The 21352-nt window shown below is 42.7% G+C and overlaps 1 protein-coding gene across 4 annotated transcripts in view; it reads right to left on the bottom strand.

Moving 5' to 3' along the window:
- OSMR (oncostatin M receptor) overlaps window positions 1–21352 on the bottom strand; it is a 64078-nt gene that overhangs the window by 15336 nt on the left and 27390 nt on the right. For 3 of the 4 annotated variants that reach the window (XM_069492008.1, XM_069492009.1, XM_069492010.1), the window contains exons 4-9: window positions 17468–17639; window positions 15139–15417; window positions 13791–13926; window positions 13115–13266; window positions 3688–3830; window positions 3234–3387 (exon numbers count right to left, since the gene is read on the bottom strand). In XM_069492008.1, coding sequence (XP_069348109.1) covers window positions 3234–3387; window positions 3688–3830; window positions 13115–13266; window positions 13791–13926; window positions 15139–15417; window positions 17468–17639 — 1036 coding nt within the window. The remainder of the gene's footprint in view (window positions 1–3233; window positions 3388–3687; window positions 3831–13114; window positions 13267–13790; window positions 13927–15138; window positions 15418–17467; window positions 17640–21352) is intronic. The other variant, XM_069492011.1, reaches the window with a different exon arrangement.

Here is a 21352-nt window from a genome sequence, read left to right as displayed (position 1 = left end):
AATCAACTCTGGGTACCTCTGTATGAAACTGTTCCAGGGATCTCATTTACACACAATAATAGCTACTATTTACAGAGGGCCACTAGGTGCCAGCCTGCTTCCAAATGTTTTACGAATGTTAACTCATAAATCTGCATAACACCTCCATGGAGCAGGTATTATTATTTACACGATTCTCTAAATAAGGAAACTAGGGCCCAGAGATCAAGCTAATGGCTGAAAATCACCCAGATATAAGTAAAAGTGAAGCAAAGATTAGAACTCAAGGTGGCCAGTGTCTCGGTCATTGCATTAGTCCCCTTTAGAAGATGGAGGGTCAATTACAGGCTTGGCTTGTATGACAAGTTCAACAAAATTCTCATTTAAAAAATAGTCTTAGTGATTGAAAATTAATAAAATCGATACATTTTAAAATCTTAAAGAGGTACATATTCTTTTTAAAGAGGTACATATTTTAATCATTGATCATTAAAAATATTATAAAAGTCCTATTAAGATGGGCATGTATTTTTTAGTTTGTAAATTATTTTGTTGTATATTTGTGTAATACTCTGCATTCTACATGGAATCAAATTTTCTACCATGGGTTTTGTTATGGTATGACTGTCACAAGAATAGGACAACAAAAAAGTAGTCAAAAGAGAATTTATAACATTCCTAAACCACAAGAAATATAAGGCTTTAATTGCTGAAGATATAGATGACACAATTTTAGCACACCCATGAAGACAAACAAGGAAAGAACTCACAGGTATTGACATCATTCTATAACAAATTCTAACGAGATACCTCATTTTCAAATCTAGTCTTAAAAACATCTCCATCTCTCTATGCAACCACAGTTTGTGAATGTGCTTAAATTCCATCTCAGCTTTCTGAATCTGAAAATAAAACTATAGCATCTCTCATATGACTTCTATTTTTTAATATAAATTTTCCCTCCTAAAATGGTTTAAATATTTCAGCTGCTAAATGTGAAAATGCAATATAGCAACTGCCATAAAATTGCCAAAATTTAACAAAATTAACAAAGCATTTCACCTTGTTTCAAATATTAAAAATTAACTATTCTATGTACTTTTATTTTTTGTTTCTGAGAGGATATGTGATTTGTGTTTTGATTTAAAACATCTCTTTGAAAGAAGAAATGTTTTGGAATATAAACAATTTTATGATTTATCTGTTTTATAAAAATATGGTCTATTGTCCCCAATAGTTGACATTTAAGTTCTTTTCTCTTTTAGTTGCTGACACTTTATACTCAAGTTAAAGGAGACCATATATGTTTGGTTTTTTTTTTTTTTTTTTGAGACAGAGTCTCACCCTGTTGCCTGGGCTAGAGTGCCATGGCGTCAGCCTAGCTCACAGCAACCTCAAACTCCTGGGCTTAAGCAATCCTCCTGTCTCAGCCTCCCGAGTAGCTGGGACTACAGGCATGAGCCACTATGCCCGGCTAATTTTTTCTATGTTTTTAGTTGTCCGGTTAATTTCTTTCTATTCTCTAGTAGAGATGGGGTCTCGCTCTTGCTCAGGCTGGAGGAGACCATATATTTTTTAAATCTATTAAAGCAAATTTCAATTTGCTATATAAGCCATTGTCAAAGACAATATTGAATCAAAAACTTTATTGAAATACTCAGGCACAATATTGGACTCCAAATTCAACACAAAATCTTCAGATGGTTTGTAAATTACTACTTGTAACAAATGAGTGCTGCAATACAGTTGATAGCACTGTATATTTATATACAATATATTAATAGTTTCTATCAGGATATCATTTAACCCAATGTCTGCTCACTATGATTATATGTAAGTATGATTATACTACACAAAAACATTGGATTTTCCAGCATTAGGCAAAGTGTCATCAGAGGTAAAACATATCTAAAGATTCATCATCAGTAGATTCATCTCATTTTCTTGTCATTGTCAAAAGCAAAGTTAAGTATTTTCAGGATTATTATACTATAATCTAAAAGAAATTATCCTTTCACCATTTTTCCTTTTGCACATAACTTTACCTATTATGTTGTTGTTGTTGTTGTTTTTGAGACAGAGTCTCACTCTGTTGTCCCGAGTAGAGTGCCATGGCATCAGCCTAGCTCACAGCAACCTAAAACTCCTGGGCTCAAGCGATCCTCCCGCCTTGGCCTCCCAGAGTGCTAGGATTATAGGCCTGAGCCACCGCGCCTGGCCAATTTTACCTATTGTGTTAAAATGAATTTGCAACCCCCCCCCCAAAGAAAACCCAAAGCAAGACAGACTAGTATTATTAAAGTAAAGATTCTTTAATAAAATACAGCTAAGGAATATGCCTGATTCCTCTCAGGAACAGGGCCTTTTGCAGCAAAGAATCTTGAGGAGTCTGCATCCCTGGGAAAAATTAGTGGTGTCTTGGTAGGCATAAGGGTGGGCAGGGACCTCCAGGAAAGGTGGGAGGTCTGCTGGGCTTGACTAATGAGCCACAGGTGTGGATTCTGCTTAACCGCCCTCACCAGCGCCAAATTAGAGTCACTGCTTTAAAATGGTCCTGCCAGAATGAAACAGAAAGAGTTCTGCCAGCCTCCACGCACAAATAATGAGATGGAATGAAATACATACATATAATCCTTCCTTTGGCAGCAAAATAGCCAGGACTTGAGTCAACAAGATCTCGAAGTTGTAACAACCACCGCGAGAGAGCACACAGAATGGAGCTCTGGTTAAGGGTGGAAATCTGGCGTCAGACTGAGGACACCCTTCCACTGACACCACGCCCGAGAGCACTCACCGTGTGCTGTGGCTGGAACAAATGACTTACTAATAATGACGAAGGTGCCAAACGTCATTCCATCTCCAAACATGGCCTGAAGTTGTTTAGTATGAGACCAATGCCTTTCCTTGGCATTAACACTTCTATTTGTCCCTAGTCCTGAATTAAATAAAGGCCTATGCTAATTTACATAGCCCCAGATCCAATGTGAATCCAGCAATAGCTTTAGAAACCATTTTGGGAAAGTGAAAGGTAAGAGAGGAACTATGCAGTGGAAATAATACTCATGTCAAATGTTTGAGGTTGAGGTCGACGTACACACTTCTCATTAGACATTTAATCTAATTTTTTAAGTGCTATTCCACTTCTGTTTTAATACTTTCCTCCCAGTTTTTGGTACAACCAAAGGCTCTCAGGGAAACCAACCCATCTCCTGAGGCTGAGATCACTGGGGTGAATGCCGGGGAGCTGAACATACCAGCTTCAGTTGTGGTGAAGTCTTGACCGCTCCATTCACTCCATTTCCAGAAGTGCTTGGCGTCAGCACAACGGACTTGGGCTACATACTCTGTGTAGGGCTCCAGTTCATTTAAAAGGTACTTGCCATTCACCTTGACAGAAACATTGTGCTGCTTGATCAAAAGAGAGAAGAAAGAGAAAAGTAAAAAGAAGACAAAAGTATTGGTGAGCATATCTCACTTGCAAATCCAAACCAGGACACAGCAAATCCTGATTTGGAGTAAGACCAGCTCTTTGGAAAAAAAAAAAATTCTAAGGCCCTCTTCCCAACTCTAAAAGTCTATGATTAATTTCATAGCCCTTTTAAAATAGATGACCCACACCCTTTGAACCCACACAGAAATGAGTTTAAATTGATTTTATTCAGGACATAAAAGGGTTTTTGAAAAGAGAAAATTAATCCATGTTCTTACTTGTATCATTTTTCCTTCACCATGGAGTTCAACCTGACACAAAAGTGTGAAATAATCCCCAATGGCGTGCACCTTCCAGGTCATGACAGCATTTGTGGCGCTTACATTTTCAAATTGGACACTAAAGGGTCTCATTGGATGAACTGCCAGAAAAAGAAAAAGAAGCAAAGAAAAAAAATTCAAACATAGATCTGAAAAGAGCTTGGTAAATAGGCAGTTCATAGCTTCATTTATGTGTTCAATACATATTTTTTGTTCACATTTGAGAAAGTGACAAACAAGACCAGACTTACAGACAAGATGGAGTAAGCTAACTACAGGTTTTCTCTCTTAATGATTCTATCAGACACATTGAACAAAATACAAAAGGAAAAATTAAACACAAGGAAGATTGTAGAGGGGAGTCAAAACTTGGAGAAGGAAGCCCATGGGGAGAATTATAACCAAACCCAGAGTTTAACCACAATAACCTTCACAATGTCAAGAACACAACACAAAATACATAGAATGTGCTTGGAGAGCAACATCCTGAAAGGAAGGGGGAACAGCCAGAGCTCTGTTCCAATTCCCCCTAGAAACAGGATGTTCTAACACTTTAGTCCAGTGAGTCACATATTGCCAGGATATAAAACCTAGGGCAGGTGCTTTCTGAGGCCCCTCAGCAGCAGTGCAAGTGAGGAACTCAGCAATGAGAGTCTATTTGCCCTGGGCATCTTTCCTGAGCCTTTGGGAACCAGCTGGCATGAATCCTAGGCTTCTGTTGTCCCTCGCTGCTTATCTGTAAGCATTAAATCCATTTCAAGTACGTTGTTGCATATGAGTGTGCTCTGTCTTACAGGACTCAGACAAGTTGGTACCCAGTGCACAGTGACCTGCTTCACTAAATTGCCACAGCAAGCAGGGTTCAACCTGAGGAACCACGGCTTGTTGGCAAAGTGGAAGGGCAACACCCCACCCTGTGCCTGGTGCAGGGTGGGAACATCAGACTGGGGGTGCCAGGGCTGGACATGTAGCAAGATGCTTTATTGGAAGCGAGGAGGGAGAAGAGGGAAATCTCTCTCTCTCTTTCTCTCTCTCTCTCTCTCTCTCTCACACACACACACACACACACACACACACAAAGATGAGGGCGAGCTGGCTACGAGGGACTGAGACAGAGAAAATAATATGGAACCAGGAAGCTCAGCGCCCTGATGTGATCACCCATTCCTGAGGCCCAAGAGCTCAGGAAGTGGGTACTTGGATGCACCCTGAGGCATCTGAGAGAGAATGAAAAAGAAATCCTGTAACTGTCCTTGATGAGACATCAGAGAGGGAACCAAAATGCGCAATGCGGCCTTCACAGAGAGGGTGACTCATGAGCCCAAGGACAGATGCACACAGGAGCCAGGGAAGCCAAGTCTCATGCAGCTTGGTTGGTGTGTTTGTTTGACAAAGGGACACTGCAGACCCCAATGGCACAATTAGGGGACGGAATAAAGTATCTGGGTCCCCACTGGAGGCCAACGGCCCTACAGTCCTGTCAAGAGGAGAGTTCAGATGTTCCTGGGGCTCCTGGATGCTGGAGCCCACATGAAATTATCTCCTCGTCACTTTAGGGGGAAATTTAAACTGATGATATTGGGAAGTTTTAGGACAAATACAGTGACCCCTGGTGCTTCCCTGCTGGTGGGTGGGTGGGACCCTTTGGGCCATTTTGGGTGCTGGTGACCATGGTTCTCAGCACTGAGTATGTTATAGACATTGACATTTTGGCTGCTTGTGGCACACAATGTCACCCCTACCTGAGGGGCAATGGCCCCTCACAGCTAAGAATTCCAGCCGTAAGAGTGGGGCACATGCACTCTCCCTGCCGTCTATGCTACCTAAACCCCAATGGATTACTCAGCAAAAGCTGTTCTCCATACTAAGTGCAGAATCATACATTGCCTTATTAATCAGGATTGAACAGAGATAAAAATGTCACAAATAGCATTGCCGCAATGTAACAGCCCAGTTTGGCAGTCAAAAAAGCCTCCTGGGCATGGAGAGTAACAACAGACCATCTCAGGCTAAATGCCAAGGCCACTTGGGCCAAAAGCCAAACAAGTATCCCAGACGTATTCAGCCCAAATGGTTGCCTCTTACAGCCCCAAACAGCTGCTAGCCCTCTTTGGGTACTGGAGACAGCATGTACCCAACTTGAGTGTCCTTTGGTCCCTTAGTTAAAGTGACCAACAAAGCCACTAACTTTAAATGGGGTCCTTTGCCACAGCAGGCCTTGGAGGCCATTCAACAAGTTGTGGTCTAGGCACTGCTTTTTAGAACTTTTAGAGCCTGCTAGCCTGAGAAAATCACAGATGCCTGAAACCTCCAGGCATGCTGATTGGAGTCCCTGGCAAGAGAAAACTGCTTCCAGGGTATACCAGCCTATCAGATTTTGGACAAGTAAGTTGTTTGAGGCAGCACCAGATATACCCCTTCTACACGGCAATTCCTTGTTTGCTATTGGGCACCAGTCTCTGGAGACTGAGCATCTTAGGGCCACTGCGCCTCACGTGATACTAGGACATGAACTTCCCATTCCCACTTGGGTGCTTACAAACCCCACCAATGAAACTAGCCAAGTCCAACACAGCTCAATTATTAAATGAACAGGCACATTTAAAATGGTGTTTAACCGGGACCCCAAGGGACCAGTAGTCTCTATGAACAAATGGCTAGGTTATCAGAAGGGACCAAGTAACTTGTAGACGATGCTTTGGCTCCTCCTGTGGCTTCCTGGAGCCCAAGATTCAAAAACTTGCCTACCAATGGTACGGAATGGTTTACTGACAGCCCTGACAAGCTAAAAGCAGATGGGATTGATGGGGATGCTGCTGCCATCCAGCCAGTGGATAGCCATCTTGTGACTGGGACTGAACATCGTTATTCTGTCCAAACTATATGCAGTGGTGTTGGCCATGCTGGTGACCTCTACCACCGTATCTTGCTATATTTTCACCAACTTATGAACCACTGCCAACAGCCTAGCCATCGGTCAGGAGAATGACAACTGAGTGACTGGACTCTTAAAGAATCCCTCATGTGGGGACAAGAAGTATGGGAACAGCTTGCTGTGCAAAGGTTGTCAGAATCAAACTGGAGTCACTTGTGTTAAAAAACAAAAATCTGAATAACAGAGCCAGGGAAAGCCATGAAGGGAGGATTCTCATGCACGAATGCCTGATAACAAAAACAATCACAAAAGATTCTGCAAAAAGCACAACTTTGCACGAAGGTCATCACACCTTTACACCAAAAATGCTTCTGCAAGGACATCTGCCCAGCAACTGCCTGTCCAACCTTGGACTGATGCCGCCTTTGTTTTTGATCCTTGTAGCCAAGGATAATGATCTCAGAACAATTATGTAATCCTCCTCATTAAAAAAAAACAACAACTTTATCTTCCTTTACCTTCCTGAATACGTACATAGTTACCATGGCACATGTATTGCCATTGCGATGCCTCTTCCCAAATACATATCATTTTCTTTCAGAGAGTCTCCCTCTCTGCTTGTTATTCAGGTTGACTTAACAGCATCTCAGATGTGGGACCCAAGTGGGCACCCCTGGAATCAAGTGTGGTGCCAACGGAGCCCTTTGCACTCGTCACTTCCGTGGGTTGCATTTTTGGCCCTGGTGAATCTCCTTCTAGATTCATGGACTCCCTCCCTTTGGTGAGTTCTGTCTGACTTTATTCAGGATCCGATTTGGTCTTAATGCCACCTTAATAAAGGAGCTTTCATTCCCCCTGGGATGATAAAAGACTCTTCGACTTTTGTGCTATAAAGACAACGTTCTGGTTTGAGTTCTCCAGTTTCTGCAGAATTTACATTCTGTCTTAATATTTTATTTGATCTGCCTGCCTGGGGTAAAATTCTTGTGAGCACTCTGATTTTGGTTTCGATTTGGTTTGGTTACTTACGTCTGTAAATGATTTGGCTCTTTTTCCCTTGCTTGTTTCTGAACATCTTCCAGTAGCAAAAATGAACATTCTAAATGGTGGGCGTGAGATGGCCAGTTAAAGCCAGGAGTGTCATTATCACCATCTAAAACACCAGTCTCAACTCCTGCTAGTCCCCGACAGCATTTATAGGATTTCTTTGCTCTGGAGAGATTAAGAAACAGAATGGGATTCTCAAATATTAAGGCTGGCCAGGTTTTCTGGGACTCCAGCTATCTACATGGCTTTTCCTCATGCATATTTTAAAATCAATGGCCATCATATGAATCATTCGAAGTCTCCATGCTTGCTTTTCTTGGTACCAAATGAATAAACTGCAACTATAGGGTTAAAATAAAACGCTAGGATATAAAGGCTCCCAACTTCTCTCTTTTTCTCCTTTCCTTCCTCCTCTTCCATACTCTGAATCTGTTTACTTTTTCACTTGTTAAAATACTCTACTGTTGTTACTTTCAAAAGCCACTCAGAAGTTTTTCTTAGGACATTTCAGCCAAGATAAGAAAAAAAGAGAGGGCTTTCAAATTACAACATCTCCCTGTAACAACCTATACTTGTACACCTAAGAGTCACCTGTTTTGGAAATGTAAACGTAGGTTTGTTTGGCTAACAATCACTTAGGGTGATGAGTTAAGTAAAAGATTGATAATCTAAAAAGGAAATAACTAGATAAATGTTTAGAGAAGTTAGGCTCTCAGATCAAACGGGTCAAAATCTTGAGCAAAGAGCAATAATATAAGGTCTCCCTGTTCCGCATAAAAATTTTGCTTTGTCAACCACACATGAGCCAGAAAAAGCCAAGGGCAAACAAAACAAAACAAAACAACCTCAAACCAAACCAAACCAAAAAACATCAAAAAACTGTAAATACCTTTTGCTTAAATGCTTCCTCACCCACGTTGACTAATCAAACAAACCAGATTGGCAAACCAAAAAATAAATTTGTTGCTGAAATTCAAGACCACTTGGAGATTATGTTTTTCTTAGAGAATCCAGCCAGTTTTAGCTAAAATGTAAACGTTTGAATATTTAACCCCAAACTCATGTGAAACTAAAAAAGGATTAAAAGAAGTTTTTATAAATATAATTATTATGGAGACTGCTTTACCCAAAATTTTGGTCCAAAGCCTTCATAAGATTACCTATCTGGGCAAATCAAATTCAGCCATGTGAACAGGTTTCATTTTGTCAAAGAATGTTATTTCTCCTCGTTTCCTCCAATATTTGGCTACAACTGTCCAACTAAGAACAAAAACTGATGTCAAGGGCATAGTCACATACATGGATCTACGGCTGGGAAGAGATCTGTCATCTGTGTAGAGGAAGTTACGAGAGCCATGAGCATGGGTGAGGTTGTCTGGAGGGAAAAATGCCAAGCGGATGGGAAAACAGCACACCGCCAAGGCCTGTGGAACTCCAAATATTGGTGTCTGAACAAAAGAGAATAAGTTGGTAAAGAAAACAGAGAAGCAGTAGCCAGAGAAGTGAGAATAAAACTGGGAGTGGTGTCTCTATCTGAAAGGAAAGCCTAGTTTGGGGTCTGAGAATAAAAAGGTCAGTTCTCTATTGAAGATAAGGAAGCACAGCTAAATTACTGCTGCAGTGTTTCTGCTATAGCTGAAGGCCTTCGGGGGTGATATAAAATATAGGTCCTGTCTGATCAGTACACATGCCCACCTCGGACAGAAGAAAAGGGAGGTGACAAAGGGAGAACTACTCGTGATTTGCTGAACAAGAAGGATCATGGCTCCCTCCCCCATAAACAATGGAGAAAACACTACAGGGACATGAGGATTCACAGGAAACAAGAAATTCTGCACACCACCCCACACCTCCCCACACCCGTGGAAACTCAGACCCAGTGCTCCCAGCAGTAAGATCACGGAAGAACAGAAGCCCTACAAGGGCAAGGGTCTGAGCAAAACAGATAAAACCAACTGGCTTGGGGGGGCCTCTCTCTTCCCTTCTCCTCCCCCACACCCCCACGTCTGGTGGATTGCAGCCTGACCTCCTGATGCTGCTAGGCAGCAGGGCTGAGGGTGAAACCCTGACCTGAAGCCTTGTTCAGTATAATGAGGAGTGAATGATTATGGTTTTCTGGGGCCTATGGCTCCCCATCCTCAGCTCAGCCCTAGGCCACGTGCTGCTTTACACTTTGAGCTGACAAGACTGGGGCCTGGCCTCTAGCCTTCCCCAATATGAGACATCTGCATAGCACAACGATGACAATAGAAACACAACAAAGTGGCCGGGCGCGGTGGCTCACGCCTGTAATCCTAGCACTCTGGGAGGCCGAGGCGGGTGGATCGCTCGAGGTCAGGAGTTCGAGACCAGCCTGAGCAAGAGCAAGACCCCGTCTCTACTAAAAATAGAAAGAAATTATATGGACAACTAAAATATATATATACAAAAAATTAGCCGGGCATGGTGGCGCATGCCTGTAGTCCCAGCTACTCGGGAGGCTGAGGCAGTAGGATCGCTTAATCCCAGGAGTTTGAGCTTGCTGTGAGCTAGACTGACGCCACGGCACTCACTCTAGCCCGGGCAACAAAATGAGACTCTGTCTCAAAAAAAAAAAAAAAAAAAAAAGAAACACAACAAAGTGATTTACAGGTTGCAATGTAGCTGCGGTCTTAGAACAAACAGATACAGCAAATCTATGTAATAGTATAAAGAAGATATAGCAATCCTAAACTATGAACCTGATAAAATACCCTCAAAATATATAAGGCAAAAATTTAGAGAACTACAGGGAGAAATAAATAACTCTACCAACATAGTGGGTAATTTTAACACACCCTTCTCAATTATGCATAGATCAGTCAGGAAAATCAAGAAAGATATAGAAGATGTGAACAAAGCAGTTAACAAATTTAATCTCACAGTCACATGGAACAGCCATCCCCAACCTTTTTGGCACCAGGGACGGGTTTCATGGAAGACAATTTTTCTACAGCCCAGGGTGGGAGGGATGGTTTCGGGATGATTCGAGTGCACTACATTTGTTGTGCAGTCAAACCTCTCTGCTAATAAGTATTTGCAACTGCTCCCCAGTACTAGCATCATCACCTCAGCTCCACCTCAGATCAGCGGGCATTAGATTCTCCTAAGGAGCCTGCAGCCTAGATCCCTCACTTGCAGTTATTTGATTCTTGTGCACCTGTGAGAATCAAATGCTGCCCTTCATCTGACAGGAGGCAGAGCTTCTGCGGTGATGCTAGTGACGGGGATTGGCTGTAAATACAGATGAAGCTTCGCTCAGCTCACTTGCTTGCCACCTGCTCACCTTCTGCAGTGTGGCCTGGTTTCTAACAGGCCACAGAGCAGTACTGGTCCATGGCCCAGGAGTTGGGGACTGCAGTACTAGAGAATGAATTTAAGATAACCAAAATAACCAGAGAAGCATCTGGATAAGAACTAATGGTAAACATTAAAGATATATAGTTACTTGTAGACCTATGAGATTCAGCAACATTTAAAAAGGAGATGATATAATACGTAATATCTATGTGCTCTGACAATGAAGATATGACTATTTTTAAATAGGGAACGGGTTCAAAATTTAAAAAATTTCAGAATAGAAGGAAAGTAAAAGAGGAGAATATATGCTAAACACATTTTAAACTGTTTCCAGAAATTCTTCCAGTGGTCGTAGTACAAAAAACATGCAAGAAGTATACATAGGAAAACTTTAAAACTTTACGAAAAGGCATTTACAAAGGCCTAAATAAATATAAAAAGATACTGTGTGCATGCATAGGAAGATTTAGTAACATAAAGATGTTGATCTCCTCAAATTGCATTTATAGATTAAATGCAAACCCAATGAAAATCCCAGTAGGGGTTTTCATAGAATTTGATAAATAAATTCTCAGATTTATACAGAAAAGTATGGCACCAAGAATAGTGAGGATATGTCTGAAAAAGAACAGGGAGGAGGACTTATCCTACCTGATATCAAGACTCATCTGAAACTTTTTAAATTAAGTTAGTGTGATATTAGTACAGGAACGGACACGCTGCCCAGTGGAACTAAAAATCTAGAACACCATTATACTTTCATAATAGTGAAAGAGCTGAAATGTCAAATCAGTAAGGAAAGAAGAGCTCACTGATAGATATGGAACAATGGTTACTGATCAGAAAAATTCAATGTCATATCCCTACGTTGCTTAATACAATTAAATTAATCTCAGATGGATCTGGAATTTGTCTTTTTAAAAAACTTAAATATTCTTTGTAGAAAATTATAAGAGATTATCCTTCTGATCTTGGGGTAGGAAATCCTTTCTTTAAAACATTTTGGTATAATTCTCTATATTAAAATTGAGAACTTTTGTTTATCAATAGACATCTAAAAGAAAGTGTGTTACAAACTGGGAGAAGACATTATTAGCAGTATAGATAGAAATCAACAACAAAGAGTTAGTATTGATAATATATAAATAACTCCCACCAAAAAAAAAAAAAAAAAGCATAAGCAAGCCATAGCATGAACAAGCTTCTCATAAAAGAGAAAACAGGTGTGTCCAAAGCATAGGAAGAGATTCAACCTCACGGATGTGCAGATCAAGACCATCCTGTCATAACTATTTTAAAGCCATTTAATTGCCAAAAATGAAAAGTGTGCCAATACCAATTTGGAGAGAGTATCTGAATCCATTGGATGGGAGTATAAATGATAAAACCACTTCAGAAAATAATTGGACCATATCTCATAAGTTGAACATTCACATATTCTATGTCCCTACCAATTCCATTCTTAGGTATATACTCAAGAAAAACAACTGTAGGTGTACACTGCACGCGTGTATAAAAATGCTCAAGTGTACTGCACACATGTATGAAAATGTTCTGTATCCAAGAGCAAAAACCTTGATACAACCGGAAAATCCATCAAAGGAGATGTACTAATAAAATATTGAATATTTACACAAATGAAATACTATACAGCAGTAAAAACAAATGGACTAGAGAAACACTCAACTATGGGCAAATCTTAGCAATTTAATGTTATACAAAAATAATTACTAAATTATTACATTCAGCTTGATGCCCTTCACATTCATTAAAATTAAAGAAAATAAAAATGTATTTTCAGGGGTACATAAGCAATGAGAATACACACACACAATTTAAAGTCATAATTATCTGGGTGGAAGGAGCAGGGTGGGAGGGCCGTGGGATGAGACATGGAACAAGCTATCATCAGAGTCCTAGTTTTGAAGTTGGGCAGGAAGCTCTTTGGTGCTTACAGCATAACAAGACCAACAACAGTGGACGCAGGCATCCATGAGGAGACGTGCGGCATGAGCAACAGGTATAAATTCTAATTTTCACTTAGGCAGGGAATTAGTAAAGATCTATTGTACATTTACTCGAGCACAGTCTGTCAAACAAAGGCATGTCAGTGGCCACCGTGGGCTGTAACACCTCTTGTCTCACCTCGATGAGTCAGGTTAAAAAGGAGATTGACACTTCTCGTCCTAAAGTAATTTGCAGTCACGAGTGTGAAGTTATATATTTCTTGTGAGTCTTGAGTTATTTGCCAGTTGCACCGGGTTTTCTCTTCACAACTTTTCTTTTTCCCGGAAAATCTTAAAAAACAAACAATTACAGGACTTATACGTTTGTCAAAGAAGATGTATCCCTTATCCCTCAGTGACTTTGAAACTATGTTCCACATCATGGTATTGATCCATCACCAACAAATACTAATAAGGAAAATATTGTTTCAACAAATTTGACATTTGTGGCTGAATGTGTTAATGAATCACTGACTCCTCCTCATGGGTGGGGAGAACATCCCTTAATTTAGCTGTAATATTTTTAAAAAGGGAGAAATTAGGTAGACCTAGATCATCAGATGGGACTATTTTCATATCAAGATACACCACTAACTGTCTTATTTTTATGCTAAATGCTCTTTTTTTAAAAAAAAAACCTCAGGTAGAAAATATTATATACTGTGATCACTTGAAGATTTCTTCTTGACCTAGGCAGGTGTTTTCAAAATATTTGTCCACATTTCCTGCAACATGGAAGTGCAGCTTTTGTGATGTTGTCACAAGCACCTTAAATAAGGAAGACTCTGTCAGTAATCCAACCAGAGCTAACTTACGATTCAAATAAAGTGTAGCTTTGGGAAGGTTGTTTAAACCAAGCCAAGGCGGTGTCTGCGCCCGGATCCCAAGTACAGATCAAAGTCTTGAAGTCCCTGGTTTCACAAGAAAAGTCCTTGGGCTCCTCAAGTACTTCTGTCCATACAAAAACAAAACAGACAAAACACCTAGTTAAAGTCTCTCTACGGAAAGACAAGTCCAATGGAAAGCTCTGTTTGGGCTCTGAAGCACAGAGTTATCTGAATGACGGAGGATCACTGAGGAGAAAGACTACGCATCAATAGCCCCTGAAAGCCACTTTTCATCATCGTGGCCCCTTCTCCTTCCTTTCCTTTTGGTTTCCTGGGATACCGTGGGGATGGGTGGTCAGTGATACGCAAGTGGTTGACACTGAGTCCATTTGACAAAGGCTGTAACCCCAGTGCCTGCAGGTGCTGTGGTTTGCAGACAGCCTGGGGGATGTGAAAAGTCAGATTCTGTGAGGCTGCTTAAACTCAACAGGCTAGACCTGAGTATTCCAAGGAATGGCGAAGCACCCCTAAGTTCCCGGAATCACCGCCATTCTTAGCGACCACACTAAGGGGCACCGAGGAACTGAGCATGGGGAGACTGGAAATCTCCTCTGGCAGGGGAAGCAGGGAGGGAGATGTCACAGGGATTGTCCTCCCATGCAGGGGAAGGGGGACCTCAAGACTAAACACAAGGGTCCCTGGGCGTGCACACACAGACTAACATAAAACTGAAAATGTCCCCACTCCACTGGTATATCCAGTGGAGGCACACAGCTAAACACAGTAATGGCCTCTATTTGCGGACTCCCTATTGTATCGGGGCCAAGTGGGCCTCTTCATTAACCCTCATGGTCACCATCCTCATCCCCATGTCACAGTGGGGGAAACTGGCTCAGAGAGGCTGAGAAACTTGGCCAAGATGACACATCCAGCCAGGGAAAGAAGATTCACACCCAGGGTTTCCGGGCCAAACCCTGGCTGACTTTCCGTGGTGGTCAGACCTGCAGCCCTCTGCCTCCCTCTGTGATCCTGTGGAAATTCCAGCAGGGCTGAGGCAAAGCAGGGTATTTCCCAGCAGCCCAGGTCACGGCCTGAACTCTCTCTCCTGTAACACTTTCAGCCTCTAGGATACACTTGTCAGTAAGGCCAAGGAAAAGACAGGAAATCCTGGAAGTGCTGCTTCAGGACTACCATTTCCACGCCTCTCCTAGAGACTCGGGGAACAAAAGAAAATCAAGACCACGCGTAGAAATGTTTCTTTGTCTTCTAGTAAAGGAGATTTGATCTATTTCTCGGGAATTGAGAAGCGCAGGCCACAGAGAACTTGCACACTTACTTGAGACAAAGAGAACGGTGCCATTGCTTATGGCATTTCTCTGGTTCTCCTCACAATAGATATTTGTCCCTCTTTTCCTAATGAAAGGAACGTTTTTCAACTTGAATGTGGATACATGTGGATCAAGTTGTTTTCCATGAATCTGTTCACCTTCCAAGTAACAGGATATGTTATTTCGAATGTTTCCAGAAATGTAACAAATGGTGACATTGGAGCCTTCTTCTACCAGCTTATCTTTAGGGAAAACGAACAATGCATCCTGTCCAAGAAAATCTTGTACTGCAAGACAAAAAATAAATAAAAGAAAAGAAAAAACAGCTCAGTTTGAATCTCGCTCAAAATCCAAGCCCGTGCCCTTCTACCTCACTCTGAGCAGATAACTTTAGCGTTTTCTACATCCGGGAGAAAATAGCAACCTAAATTTCTCCACCAAACCTCTACCCTTTGGAGCATGTAAAACAGTCCTTCCCGCCATTACTCCTACTGTTCCACTAATCCCACTGCTATTGCTGTTACTGCGCCTGCCGAAGATAGCGCCAGTATTGTGACCACTGCGGATTGCTGTGCTACTGCTACTGTTAGGTTATTGCAACAGCAGTAGCTGTTCTCTATAGAGTCCCAGCTGCACGGAAGTCCCTGTGTTAAGCACTTGTGTACATTATGTCATTTTTACTACCTTACAACAAAACAGGTAGGACCGAGCCCAAGTTCGCTCAGCTGTTAACAGTTAAGTGGCAAAGTCACATTCCGACTGGCCAGGTCTACCCAGCTTCAAATCCACGTGTCCCTTGTAATTGTACTGGAGATCACATCTCTTCCCACCTCCTCAGAAATGCCAGTCACTCAAATATCATCTCCTTTTGCTTCAGACTCTCCTTCTTCTCTTGCTTTAATAAGCCTGATGGCATATTAAAATCCTCAGGGCTGTCCCTCTTTCAGGAAACCCACCAACTTTCCATGGCTCCCTCCTGGCACCCTCTCTGTTCTCCCCTCCACAGTCCCCTGAGGGAGTTGCCTGTTACTGGGGCTAGGATTCAATACCCCTGCGCACTCCCCAGCTGGCTGCAGTCTGGTGCTGGCCCATTGGGCAACCCTGTGGCCTGGGCAGGGGGACATGGGTTTTAAGGTCATCAGATGATTCTACTGTTCAACCATGGTTGAGAATCTGTGCTCTGGGGGTTGGGACTAATTGGGTTCTTCCTTTATTCTTAAGTTAGTTTTAAGGTTATAGTTTTGAGAAATGTAGTCTATTTTATTAAAGCTGTTTCTAATGTGGTTCTTTTCCTTCTCTTACTATCTTTTTGATCTCTCTCTCTGTCCTTTATTTTTCCTGTAAATGCATCCCTCTTTCGTGGTGGGATGTAATAGTTAAGCACATGGCCTCTGGGGCCAGACTGCCCAGGCTGGAATTCCGGCTCCACCGCCCAGTGGCTTGATGATATTACATGGGTCCTTTAATCTCGTGGTAGCTCAGATTCCTTATCTGTGAAGTCAGAGTAGGAATGATGCATATTTCACAGGGCTGAGGTGAGGACTAAATTTATATGTATTGTACTTAAAACAGTGACTAGAATGCAAATGTAATCCTACTATTATTATCTCATTATTGTTAGTTTCATTAGCACATAAGAAACTGTGACAAAACCCACTCTAAATTTTAATTACAACAAAATTGTCAAAATTAAGGGACATTTAAAATATATTTATCCATCATCTTCATCACTTAAATGGAGCACAGCTTTCATTTTTCCATATTTCCCGCCTTCTCTCTAGATTTGGGATGATCCAATTCAAGCCCACCATCTGTTTCTATAAATACAGTTTTATCAACAGGGCACTCTCATTCCCGTACACATTATCTATGGCTGCTTTCACGCTACAGTGGCGGCGCTGAATAGTCACAACAGGGACTGTGTGGTCTGAAAAGCCTAAGCTATCTCCTATCTGGCCCTTTACAGAAAAAGTTTCCCAAACGCCACCGTAGATGTATACACATTTTGTGTTGTTCTAATAAAAACATACATATACTATATATCCTGCTTTGATCACTTAGTGTTCTATCAATACACACACTGTACATGTTTGAAAAAAATATGAAACTGAATTTGCACAATTGTCGTAATGAATAAGTTCAGAAGCAAAACTTCTGACATCAATCCCCCAGTGGCAAGTTTCTTACCTCTGGTTTTTAGTTCCAGTAGGAGCCAAAGGAAAATTATGTTGGTGTCTACCCAGGGTTCCTCAAAAGGGATTTCCACTATTTGACTTTTGATCCCCCGTAATATAAAATATTACACCTCTTCACTCTTGTGACCACCTCACTTCTTACCATTGACCTCCTGCCAAGAACTCCAGCTGCTCCAGAAATTCGGCTCAGGGAACTTGGCATCGTCCGCCACACTCCTTATTCTTACAAAGTGTGCCGTACATTCCAAAGGAAGCTCGGATTCCCAGCTCCAATGCACAGTTTCATTCCACTTCACAGTGGTGCTGTAATTCCCCTAAAAGTAAAGGGCAAACAAATTGGAAACATATAGCCATTCTGTCCTGGAGAATAGCTTGACTTGACTTATCCCAAAGCACAATCTAAGACTCCACTGTACATCCACGATATGCACAAGGGAAGTCCATTCCTACCCAGTCAACTCCCCTCACTCTGATGGCTCAGCAATGAGCCACCTACGACCTCCTGCCTTCTCAAGCTCAGCGTCCACCCCCGTGGCCCTCCGAGTCAAGGGGGCTTGTGTGGAGCAACTGGGAGAGAAAGCAGAAGTCTCAGGGGGACAGATTGGAGACAGAAGGTGTTCACAGTGCTGGTCACAGAGAACCTGCTAAGAAAATTCTTGAAAACTAGAGAATTCATTGAGTCATTCATTAAAAAACAAAAAGCTTGATGGGTATTTTTCTAATATTCATTTTTAGCCAGGTTTGGATCAATTTGGCCAAATCCCAGTAGAGAGTGTAGTCCTTTAGGGCACCCGGGAGTTCCATTGTCTCCCAGAAGTCAATAGATGGCTCTCCATGTCTCCCTTGGTTTTCTGTCTCTTGTCTTTTCAGATATGGTGGCCACATGGGCCACACCCCCTCCCTTGAGCTCCATCTGTCAGAATCTTAGGCCCTAAAGATGTCAGTCACACAGAATGCCGGGACTGTTCTCTGGGAAGCTTGCCCAAGTTGAACTGTGAGTTGGTCTTTTGGCGTAACCTCTAGCCTTAATCTTTCTGAGACACTGGCATTTCCGTTCTCTAATTCCATAGGTGTCAATGCCTGCTTTACACTTTACCCTGTCATGCAAGGCCCTCTATAATCTCGCTCCAACCTACCAGACCCTTGCAGGAATCCTCTGTCTGGACATAGAGTCTATCCCACACTTCTGGAATATGCCTTATGCTCTTACACCTCAGTGCTTGCTTATGCAGTGTCCCTGGTTTGGTGTCCCCCACTCCCCTCTGCATTGGTATCTGTCCCATCCTTCAAGCCTGAGTCATATTCCATCTCCTTCCTGAAGATTTTCTTGTTCTTTCCTCTGAATTCCTCTCATATCCACACCCCCTTGAAGCCCTGCTGTATCCTGTGGTTAGTTGCTGGTATTTCATCTGTGACTCAAGCACGGCCCTAGAGAGAGCGGGGACTGTGTGTCCTTCTTCTTCATGTCCCCCTAGCTCCAGGCTCTCATTCTCCGTGCGCTTCCTTCAGGAGTCCTGCCTTCTGCTCCCACAGCTGCAAGGGAGAAACAAACACCCTGCACTTCCTGGCGGAAACTGAGTCTTGAGTCTGCACCCATGTTTCTAAGGGCAAGTGATAATTCCTCAGTGGCGGGGAGGGGAACACTCGCATGGCACACACTACCCGGAGTTAGCAGCTTGGAGGCCTTCTTCCACTTACACCTGTGCTGTCCAGGTCGCTAACCTGAAACAGCGCCCACGGCAGAACCAAACACAGCCAGGGGCTGAGAACACCCTAGTCCACCCAGGTGGCATTTAATTGTGCGCCTCCTTTTTCATTCTAGGCAGAGCTGTGGTTTTTGAAATGCTTATATTTTATTTCAGTTTATTGCATTACTTTATTCCTAGATAACAAAACATATTTTTAAAAGTACAAGTTGTGAAGTCCTGATCCATGAAACTTTCACTATTTAACATGAGCAATTTTAAATACATTTTGCTTCAATAATTTTTAACTTTAAGAGTGAATACTGCCTTCTCCCTCCCCAAAAGAATCTCTATCCGTAATAGCGACCTGACTATAAGCAACAAGTCTCAGGCTGACTTTTCCCCATATCTCCCTCAAACCCAGCAACTTCTCCCCCACGCCCTGTCTGCCCTGGCCAGACCCCACAGCTCACTTCCTACTGGACACACTTCACCTTCCCCCTTTCCCCCACCGCTTTGCTACTGTGCAGCTGAGTGGGCTCCTTAAAAACTCCCAATCAGATCTTGCCACATCTCTTGTTCTTATTGTGCTCGGGGCTCTAGCAGGGAGGGTGCTTTCCGGCCTGGAAGTCCCCCAGCCCCTCTGTCGGGGGTGGGGCACACCTGTTGGATCTTCCCAGAGCATTATGTTCCACCCATCCTCCTTGCTAAATTAACTTCCAATCCTCTTATATTTTGGCTCCAACAGTCCTTTGTCCAAACTGTGGGAAAAGGTCAGGCCTAACCCTCACCCCAGAACACCTCGTCAGCGACCTGCACACACACCCTGTATTTAGAACACCCTATTGTGTCTTCATTTCCTCATTCTCCCAGGGTGCTCGGCACTGATATCGCTGTGCCTTGTACAAGGTCTGCCCTTGGCCCACAGTCTAAAACTGTGCTGAATGATTTGGTCACTTCCCTAGTAGGCAACGGGTTGGATTTCCCCACACACTATCTGTGTGGATTCTCTCTAACCTCAACTTGTGCTTTGTAGTCTTCACAGCCTTGTTAACGAAAGAGATAAATCTTTCCTTGAATATATCAATTCAGCGATATTTTAAAAATGGGATGAGTTGTCTTTGGGCCATTTTCATTCATAGAAGCAGCAAGTTTAATTTTGTCCTTGCAACTATTAGTAAGGCACAACAAATTGACACATACATTTACACAGAGGCCTGACTGAGGTCACTGATTTGCTACTGAGGCGTGAGCTCTATTCCTAAACTGACGCACACTCCCAGCTTCCTTCCAAGCTTGAGCTGTTACTCCACTCTGTCTCCCCCTGGCATTGACAAAATCATAAATCAAGTGGCTGTAAGGAAAAGTCAGATCCTTGGCCCATAGCAGGGCGGTGTAGCGCAGCTGCCGGGAGAACTCTGAATGGCCAGCGCCGTCCAGGAAACGGCTCAGGGCCCCTGGCCCAGCCGCAAGCACCTAGATCAAGATGCTTTGCCTTTGGCTTGTTTGGGAACACAGTGATCTGAGAAACTAAAAATGGCTCCTCTCCGTGTACTGAGGGTGCCCTGTCAGACTTGCATTACAGGGAGGTGCCCTACGAAAGGGAGACTTGGGTCCAGACACAAGCGGCACTCTCCTCCTTAACTGGAGGAAGATCTTATGTCTCTCGACTTCAGGCATGAGAGATTCAGACAAGGGCTTCTCATGGCATCACATGTTCCGTGGAACATGTGCCCACTGATGGCCTAGGGGGCTGCATGTGACTGTCATCCCTGTCTGGGTATGGGGTGAAGGATGACACTGCCATGCCTCTGTCACCTGGAATAACACAAAAAACCTCTCTGCGCCATGGTTTTCTCCTCTGTGGTAGTCCGGCTGGGTTGGGCACTGTGAGGACAATACTATGGACACGGCAAAACTCTACCCTTCAGGGTCTCGAGCCTGGTAAGTTACAGAAATAGGCTACACGTGCTGCTTTGCCTTGCAAAGAGGACCGTTACATGAATCAAATGTGAAAACAGATATGAGCAACTGCTTTGTAGAAAAATAAAGAATGGGATCCATTTGGTCTACGTTAATGTTATTTTTGCTAATGGTGCTAAGTGCTAGTTTTCCACAAATTTTCCCTCATATGTCTTTTTCTTGGATAATTCTTAGCTTCAATATGACCTCTGTGCAATGTTTTACTGGGCCCAAATCATCAACCACGGTATCCAGTAGAAATACAAAAGTCAGACTTACTAGCACGAGGCGGGATGGTGGGAAGATGTGCTGCTGTTGGGACAAGAACGGCCACACACCGGCATTGCTGTTGCTGAAAATCAGCACATAACCAACCCCCA

This window comes from Eulemur rufifrons, chromosome 17, assembly GCF_041146395.1.
Source record: "Eulemur rufifrons isolate Redbay chromosome 17, OSU_ERuf_1, whole genome shotgun sequence".
NCBI classification, from domain to species: Eukaryota; Metazoa; Chordata; class Mammalia; order Primates; family Lemuridae; genus Eulemur; species Eulemur rufifrons.
The sequence above is the reverse complement of the archived record's forward strand: the minus strand, read 5'-3'. Positions and strand labels throughout refer to the sequence as shown.